At 37.5% G+C, this 9,932-nt stretch overlaps 1 protein-coding gene and 1 pseudogene across 1 annotated transcript in view; one reads left to right on the forward strand and one right to left on the reverse strand.

Annotated features, from left to right (window-relative positions):
- Positions 1-9,932, reverse strand: part of FUT8 (fucosyltransferase 8) — a 259,999-nt gene that overhangs the window by 57,645 nt on the left and 192,422 nt on the right. The window contains exons 5-6 of the mRNA XM_081829752.1: positions 1,095-1,210; positions 816-978 (exon numbers count right to left, since the gene is read on the reverse strand). Coding sequence (XP_081685878.1) covers positions 816-978; positions 1,095-1,210 — 279 coding nt within the window. The remainder of the gene's footprint in view (positions 1-815; positions 979-1,094; positions 1,211-9,932) is intronic.
- On the forward strand, positions 8,334-8,707 carry LOC102726000 (cytochrome c oxidase subunit 7B, mitochondrial pseudogene; annotated as a pseudogene).

The following is a 9,932-nucleotide window of genomic DNA, read 5'->3' on the forward strand; positions in this document are numbered from 1 at the left end:
GTGCTATGGTGAGCGCTGTGAATTGTGCAAGACTGTTGAATCACAGACCTGTACCTCTGAAACAAATAAAGCAATATATATTAAGAAAAAAAAAAAAAAGAAGATAGCCGGAGGTGAAGAATGAAGGTGGGGAATCGGAGGGGGAGACGAACCATGAGAGACGATGGACTCTGAAAAACAAACTGAGGGTTCTAGAGGGGAGGGGGGTGGGAGGATGGGTTAGCCTGGTGATGGGTATTGAGGAGGGCACGTTCTGCATGGAGCACTGGGTGTTATGCACGAACAATGAATCATGGAACACTACATCAAAAACTAATGATGTAACGTATGCTGATTAACATAACAATAAAAATTTTAAAAAAAGATTTCTAGAAATACATTTTATTTTTATTTAAAAAAATTTTTTTTAAGATTTTATTTATTTATTTGTCAGAGAGAGAGCAGAGAGAGGGAGAGAGCACAAGCAGGAGGAGCAGCAGGCAGAGGGAGAAGCAGGCTCCCTGCTGAGCAAGGAGCCCGATGTGGGCCTCGATCCCAGGACCCTGGGATCATGACCTGAGCCAAAGGCAGATGCTTAACCGACTGAGCCACCCAGGTGCCCCTAGAAATACATTTTAAATAATATTTTCCAGTGATATGTTTTAGTTGATGAGCTATGTTTGGGAATTATTGTCCTTGAAACCTCAGGTACTCTTCTCCTAAATATGGTAGGTATCACTTACCATTCAGCAGGGAAATTAACAGAAGTTCCAGTTTATATTCTTAGATTATAATCTTTACCAAAGCCCAAGTGAAATGTGAAAAAAGAAAAGCACCTTTCATGATGTCCCAAATCTGACAGAAATTCATCTGCCTGTCTTTGGAGTACATTTCCTTCTAAATTCTTTAATTTCTTCAATTCACTTTGTAGAAAAAACCAGAGCTCTTTAGCTCCATTTTCAATCCTCCTCCTTAGGATTTCATGATCCTTCCCCAGACCTGCAGTCAAAGAATAAATAGTATCAATATTCCCAACATTTTGATGAAAGAAAGTCTTTAATTATTTGTGGTAGTATCAACATATTAAAGAGGAAAAACACTGCATAATCACCTACCATTTCTAGTTTGTTTCTTATAATTTTCAATCTGTTCTTTGGCCTTCAAAAGCTGTTCTTCTAAAGCACGAACCCTTCCTGAAGCTGGCCCCTGATCAATGGGACCTTCTGGTATCCTGTAGTTCAAAAAAGAAAATGTAAACATTTAGCTTATAAATTATGCAACAAAATTAAAGCTTACTTTGCTACAACATATTTCTTGGTAACTCTAGAAGTCACAAACCATATATTAGAAGTACAAAATAAAATTTTCTCTCCAAAGGTGTAGGATAAAGCATAAACAATGGAATGATACTGAACAAAAACAGAAAAAATAATCTAGCTCAGAGATCTATGATCTTCTAGGAATAAAGGAATCTTTAGAACTGTGTCCTAAAAACTCTCATCATATTACTTAGAAAAACACCATCAGTAGCAAAGTGGTCAATTCTTCATTAGTGTCAAGAGCAACAAAGGTGAAGGACAGGGTGACAAAAAGGCTTAAGGGAAATAAGAAAGCATGTATCTGAACATGTGCCTGTGCTCAAATAGCAAATACAAATTATTTCTGAATTAACCACAGTATCAGGCTATGTAAATCTGTGCTCCAATTCATGAACTCATGACCTTAGATTACTAAGCACTGGTTTTATAGAAGGGTAAGACAAGACTAGGAGATGAAGTATATCAGGAAAAAAACCTGAAGATTAATGTCCTGTTTGTTTCCATCAGAAATGAAAAATACCAGTCAACAACATAAAATGTTGGAACATAGCAGAGGAACTCCAGGATCTCTTGTTTATATTATCAACCTATCTGTACAACTTACAAACAGGACTTGTTCTTAACATGTTTTGTTTTTATATGACTTTGGCAATATTCTGTACTCCATTTTAGCCATAAAAGACATCTACATCCCAATCCTGGAACCTATAAATGCTACGTTATATGGCAAAAGAAACTTTAAATATGTGATTAATTAAGTTAAGGATCTTGAGATGGGGGGGGTAAGATATCATCCTGGATTATCCAGGTGGGCCCTAACTGTAATCACAAAGGTTCTTATAAGAGGGAGATTTTGCTGTAAAAGAGGAGAAGATGGTGTGGCTATTAGCTTTAAAGATGGAGGGTGGGGTCATGAGCAACAAATATGAGGAATGCAACTTTAGAAGCCCGGAAAAGCAAGGGAACAGATTCTCCCCTAGAGTTTCCCAGAGGAAATATGGCCCTGCTGACACTTCGGTTTTGGCCCAGTAAAACTCACTTCAGACTTCCAGCTCCCAAACTGTAAGAGAATAAATTTCTATTGTTTTGAGCCACAAAGTCTGTGGTATCTGTTACAGCAGCAACAGAAAACTAACACACATACACATATACATCCATACATCCATCTGTATATATACATTTGCGTAATTATTGTGAAGATTAAATAATGGCTCATTTTTCTTCCAAAATCTATAAAAGTACTTAGCACAATATTTGGCAATAAACTTTCAGGACTATTGTATCTGGGCTCAGTCATTTTAGAGATGAGCTGTAATCTCAAAATATCTGGGGTATCCTTATCACAATCATTTTAAGGAAACAATTTTTAAAATATACTTGGCAGAACTTAAATTCAGATGTCAACTCAGTCATTTGATGCAAAGACTCCAATACAGATTTCTTATTCCTTTTCGAACACTTTTTTATATAGCAGAGGAAGCCAAATTAACTATTACTTACCTATACCACTTCAGAATACATGTTTAGTAAAGAAGCTCTTGGTATAGCTCTACCAGAGTAAATGAGGTATTCTGTAATTGTATGCATTAACATTGAACAGCAGCATGAAAAATAACGATTCTCTAACCATGAGTATCCCAGGCTACAAAATTTGAATTACAAAGCCTTCATTTGTATACATATAAAGTGAATAATGATAAAATATATAGAGTTGTTAGGTGCACAATTACCCAATTTATAAGCTCAAATGTGCATACATTCATAAATGAGGCATTTCCTGGTATATAATTTTTAAAATTTGGCTTTTAATCTCTTTCTGAATTAGATGGCTGATTTCTAGGAAATAATTTGAAAACAGAATAAAACTACTACCTCTTGGAATTTATTTTGACAGCAATATGCCATAGGACAAGAATGTCCTTTTCCAGAACATACCTTAACGATAGAAAATTTCAGACAATACAAAGATATGTCTAGGTTCTCCTTTTTATCTCATTTCTTCATATATTGATGGAAAAACATTAGTGTAAAATAGGTAAGAAAAAACAGCATAAAATCATTTCAGCAGATTTCCATTAAGTACTAAATCCAATTTAATTTTAATAAAACATACATGAATTAGTAATTTATATTACATTATAATATACAATAATCTAATCCAACTGTGGATACACTGTAGATAAAAGTAATGGAGAAGCCAGTGTAAAAAAAGTACACAATAAGGACTATTCTTTCCAAAACCCATCCAGAAAAGAGTCAATCTGCAAGGACATTACCTGTATATTTGGGATTTGAGGGTTTTTTTTTTTTTTAAATCATACTCACTATACAAAAGATATATAGGACATCTTCTGGCCAAGATGAAGCAACAGAGATTAAATTTACCATAATTCCTGAAACAAGTGAAAACCCAGACAAAACGTATTTAACAATGGTTTAATAAAACTGGTATCAGGAGACCGCCACTAGAAAGATAGCAAAATAGGTGGTTCCCAACTTCGGTCCCCTTCAGGGAAAGGGCAACTAGCAACTATCTAAAGACAAGATATTTGTGAAGTTCCCAGAATATGGTGGTGAGGCTGAAGCATTCACTTGGGCCACAAAACCCGAGAAAAACCTCATTAGAATAAGGTAAGAGGAGCAGTTTCACTATGACTGCATTGTTCCTCCCCCAGGTCAGTGCAGTGCTCACTACAGTTTCTCCAGTGAGAAAAGGAAGAGTGCAAGGTGGACATCAAGCTTCCCTAGCATCCCTGATGCCTCCTGGGAGCTCCACTTAAGCAATGCCTCACAGAGACTACTGTGAGAATCAGCTACAGTTAGAGAAGGGGAAAGGGACCCATAGCAACAAGCGTGCAGATCTTGGCCAACAGCATTCCTGTTAGTTGTGGGGCCTGGGCAGAGATCCCAGACCCTGGCTCTGATCATTTGCAGAGCTGAGCTAGTGCCTCCAACTGGCCAGGGAGCTTAAATGGCAGTTCTTCTTGGTTTGGGTCCCCAGCCAAAGGGATACCTTGGTGAGGAGCCCCACCTACACAAGAAGCAAGTCAGCAGCCCTGATCAAATGCTGAGCATAGCCTCCAGCCCCACTTAAGCAGGAAGCCTGCCCTAAGCTGCTGGGCCTATGCAGCACATCCTATGGCCCACTAAAGCAGAGAAACAAGTCACTGGCCACACCTAACTGCTGGGCATAGTCTCCAGTCCCACCCAAAAGAGAAGACTGACCAAAGATGCCAGGCAGCCATGGGCAGCATACGATACATCCTATGGCCTGCCTAGGCAGTGAAGCAAGTCAGTAGCCCCATCAAACGTCTAAGTAATAGCCTCCATAGTCTCCAGCAGCTCCTGACTGGGAATCCTGGCCAGGGATCCCAGGCAGCCACACAGCCCATTCTACAGTTCCATTCAGGTAGGGAGCCAACCCCAGCAGCACCACCCTACTGTTGAGCATAGCTTCCAGCTCTGGAGCTCAACCTGACAGCTCTATCCAACAGCACAGACAGCCTACAGCCCCATCCAATTGCTGGGCATAGCTTGCAGACTGACCCAGACAGAATACAGAACCAGTCACCCCACCCAATCACAAAGTATAGCCTGTGGCTCCACCAGACCAATGAGCCCAGAAGGTAACCCTGCCTGACCATGGAGCACAGCCTCCAGTCCCATCCAACTGTGGGGTACAGCTGCTAGTCATTCCCAACCAGGAAGCCCAGCAAGAGACACTGTCAAACAGCAGAGCACAGCCAGTAGCCTGCTCAATTGTAGAGCTTAGCCTGCAGCCCCATCCAACTTGGGGTACAGCCTACAGCCCCATCTGATCAAGGAGCACAGCCTGAGTTCCCATCTGGTTGCAAAGCCCTGTGTATGGCCTTAATTGAATGTAGAGTCCAGCCAGTGGCACCATCAAGCCAGGGGGCACAGCTTGGGGACTCAATTGACTAGAGGCAAATTTGGAGTTCAACATGTGGCCTTACGCAATCGCAGAGGGCAACCAGCAATAGCACCCTGCCAGAAAACATAACCTGCAACCTGTCCAACCATATGTGATTGCAAAGCCCAGCAAGTAGCTCTGCCTGAACACAGACACAAGCCAGCAGTTATGCTTGAATGCAGAGCCCAGCCATCAGACCCACCTGACTGCAGAACAGTGGCAGTTCCCCCCCCACCAACCTCAGAGGCACAGACGCTGGCCCCACCCAACTAGAGACCCTGATGGCACACACTGCTTGCCAGAAGCTGCTAGCAGCTGCCTGCAGAACCCTCAGCTGAGCTGAATGGTGAAGGTCTTTCCCTGCCAAAATAAACCTACAATGGCTGGAAAAGAAACTGTTTCCTCAAATGAGCAAATACCAACATAAGATTATGAGGATCAGGAAGAATCAAGTAAACATGACACCACCAAAAGAAACTAATAAAGCTCTAATAACTAACCTTAAAGAAATAAAGATCTAAAAAAATAAATAATTAAAAATTTAAAAAAGGATCTATTAACTATATAAAAAAGAATTTAGAACAATCCTTTTAAAGGAATTTGGTAACTACAAGATAATACAGATAGGCAACTAAACAAAATTAGGAAAACAATACATGAACAAAATGGAAGGTTCACCAAAAAACAGAAACCATAAAAAAAAATAAAATAAAACAAAAAAGCAATTCTAGGGCTGGAAAATACAATAACGGAACTGAAGAATTCAATAGAGAGCTTCAACAATACATCTGACCAAGCAGCAGAAAAAATTTGTGAATCTGAAACAGTCATTTGAAATTATCCAGTTAAAGGAGCAAGAAGAAAAAAATTTAGAAAGTGAAAAAGACTGTATGAATTATGGGATTCCATAAGAGAAACAATCTATAATTATTGGAGTCCCAGAAGGAAAAGAGAAGGAGAAAGGGGCAGAAAGCTTATTTAAAGTTACAATTTCCCAAATCTGGTGAGAGATTTGGACATCTAAGTTCATGCAGCCTGAAAGCCCCTTTAAAGTTTCAACCCAAAAAAATCTTCTCTAAGGCACATTATAATAAAACTATCTAAAATCAAAGACAGAAAATTTTAAAAGCAGCAAGAGAAAAAAAAATCTTTACATACAAGGGAACCTCCATGAGGCTATCAGTGGCCTTCTCAGCAGAAACCCTACAGGTCAGGAGAGAGTGGGATAATATATTCAAAATGCTGTAAGAAAAATACTACTAACAAAGAACACTTCATCTGACAAAGCTGTCCTTCAAAAATGAAGTAGAGATAAGGAATTTCCAAGAGCAACAAAAGTTGAGGGAGGTCATCACCACCAGACCAGCCTTATAAGAAATGCTAAAAGTTCTTTAAGTTGAAATGAAAAGATGCTAATTAGTAACATGAAAACATATAAAAATATAAAACCCATAGTAAAGGAAAGTATATAACTAAATTCAGAATACTACAATACTGTAATATGGTAGTGTTTTAATCATTTCATTCTGGCATAAAAATTAAAAGACAGACTATAATTGCAATTATTTGTTAACCCCTATACAATATAAAAAGATATAATTGTGACATTCAAACATAAAATGTGGGGAGAGAGTAAAAGGGTAGAGGTTTTTTTGGATGATCAAAGTTAGGTTGTAATCAGCTTAAAATAGACTATTATAAGATGTTTCATGTAACTCTCATCGTAACCATAAAACAAAAACCAACAGTAGATGCACAAAAGATAAAGAGAATACAATCAAAGAATACCACCAAGTAAAATCATCAATCACAAAGGAAGATAGCAAGTGAGGAAGAAAGGGGAAAAACTACAAAACATCCAGAAAATAATTAATATGATAGCATTAGTGTTTACCTATCAATAAGTACTTTAAATGTAAATGGATTAAATTCTCCAATCAAAAGGAAGAGAGTGGCTGAATGGATTAAAAAAAAAGATCTAAGTATATGCTGCTGGTAATATTTACATCAGCTTTAAGGACACATATAGGCTTCCAGTGAAAGGATGAAAAATGATATTCCATGAAAATGGTAACCAAAAGAGAGCAGGAGTAACTATACTACCAGAAAAAATAGACTGTAAAAAAACTGTAACAAAAGACAAGTTCATTATAGAATGATAAAGACGTCAGTCATCCAAGAGTATATATCAATTGTAAACATATACGTACCTAACATTAGAGCACTTAAATATATTAAGCAGCTATTATCAGATCTGAAGGGAGAAACAGACAACAATAATAGCAGGTTCTACTACTACTGTGGGGACCCCACCTCCAACAATGGATTGATCAAACATAAAGTTAATAAGGAAATACTGGATTTAAACTATACTTTAGACAAAATTGACCTCATAGGCACATACAGAACATTCCAACCAAAAGCAGCAGAATACACATTCAAGCACATATGGAACATTCTCCAGGACAGATCATATTTTAGGTCACAAGAAATGTCTTAGCAAATTTAGAAGACTGAAATCATTCCAAGTATCTTTCCTGACCAAATGGTATGAAACTAGAACTAGGTAACAGGAGAAAAAAATGGAAAATCCACAAATATGTAGAAATAAAAAACCACACTCCTGAGGAAAAAATGGGCCAAAGAAAAAAATCAAAAAGGAAATACAAAAATATCTTGAAACAAATGAAAATGGAAAACCAACATACCAAAACATAGGGGATACAGAAAAGCAGATCTAAGACAGAGTTGATAGTGATAATACTTATATTAAGAAATGAGACATTCAAATAAACAATCTAAATTTATATTTTAAGGAAATGGAAAAAGAACAAACTAATTCCAAATAAGCAGAAGGAAGGAAATAACAAAAATATGAGCAGAAAGAAAATGAAATGGAGAAGAGGAAAACAATAAGACAGCTTAATGAAACTAAAAGTTGGTTTTTTGAAAAGATAAGCAAAACTGACAAACCTTTAGCTAGATTTACCAAGAAAAAAAGGGCAAAAAAAAAAAAAATCAGAGGTTTTTCAGGGTTCTTTGCAAGGGGACTTGGCACGAAATTGTAGCTAACCAACAGCTGCTGTTGCCACCGTTTTGTCTTCAGCTTCATGATGTTTCCCATGGCCAAAAATGCTCTAAGTTGTCTCCAAGTTCAAAGCATTCAGCAAACAATGGCAAGATAGAGCCACCAGAATGGGACACCTGATTTCCCTGATAAATATAGCAATGCTGTATTAGCTAGTAGAGCCACTTTCTGTGTTGCTGTATGGGCATATACAGCAACACAAATTGGAATAGAATGGAACCTGTCTCCTGTTGGCAGTCAACCCAAAGGAATGGAGAGATCAGTAATCATCCCAGCTGGTGTAATACTGAATTGCTTCAAAACCAACTCATAATTGATGCCAAGTAAAAGTACTGTGGACCCATTAAAATATGGCATGATTGAAGAAATAAAGTACATCTGAAACCTTAAAAACAATTAGAGATGAAAGAGAAGACATTACAACTGGTACCACAGAAATTCAAAGAATTGTAAGAGACTTTAGGAATAATTATATGCCAACAAATTGGACTGCCTAGGAGAAATGAGTAAATTCCCAAAAACATACAATCTATCAAGAAATAAAAAAAATCTGAATACACTAATAACGAGTAAGAAGATTGAGCAAGCAACCAAAAATCTCCCAACAAAGAAAAGTTCAGTACCAGATGGCTTTAAGGGCAAATTCTACAAAACATTAAAAAAAAAAAAATTAATGCCAATCCTTTTCAAACTGTTCCAGAAAACTGAAGGGAACACGTCCAAATTCATTTTGCAAGGTCAGCATTATCCTGCTACCAGAGCCAGATAAGGACACTACAAGGGAAGAAAACTACAAGCCAATATCCCTAAAGTATACAGATAAAAAAATTCTCAGCAAAATACCAGCACACCAAAACAGCACATTAAAAGGATCATATACCATGATCAAGTGGGATTCATTCCTAGGATGCAAGGATGGTTCAATATATGTGATTAAATCTGATATATCACATTAATAGGCCAAACTATAGTAATCATGTAATTATCTCAATGGATTCTGAAAAAGCATTTGATAAAATTCAACATTCTTTCATGGTAAGATTTCTCAACAAAGTGGGTATAGAAGGAATGTACCTCTACATTAAGAGGCCATATATGACAAGACTTCAGCTAACATACTCAATGGTAACAGGTTGAAAGCTTTTCCTCTTAAGATCAGGAACAACACAAAAGAGTCCACTCTCACTACTCCTGTTAAACACAGTACTGGAACTCACAGCCAGAACAATCAGGCAAAAAAATAAAATAAAATAAAAAGCACCCAATTCAGAAAGGAAAAAGTAAAACTATCTTTGTTTGCAGATGATATAACCTTGTATATAAAACATCCTGAAGAGTCCAGCAAAACAACTGTTAGAACTAATCAATAAATTCAGTAAAGTAGCAGGATACAAAAGAAACATAAAAATCAATTACATTTCTTTTTTTTTTATTCTTATGTTAATCCCCATACATTACATCATTAGTTCTAGATGAAGTGTTCCATGATTCATTGTTTGTGCATAACACCCAGTGCTCCATGCAGAACGTGCCCTCCTCAATACCCACCACCAGGCCAACCCATCCTCCCACCCCCCTCCCCTCTAGAACCCCCAGCCTGTTTTTCAGAGTCCAT

The sequence above is a fragment of the Leptonychotes weddellii genome, chromosome 9, assembly GCF_054177405.1.
Source record: "Leptonychotes weddellii isolate Sample4059 chromosome 9, ASM5417740v2, whole genome shotgun sequence".
In the NCBI taxonomy this organism is placed as follows: domain Eukaryota; kingdom Metazoa; phylum Chordata; class Mammalia; order Carnivora; family Phocidae; genus Leptonychotes; species Leptonychotes weddellii.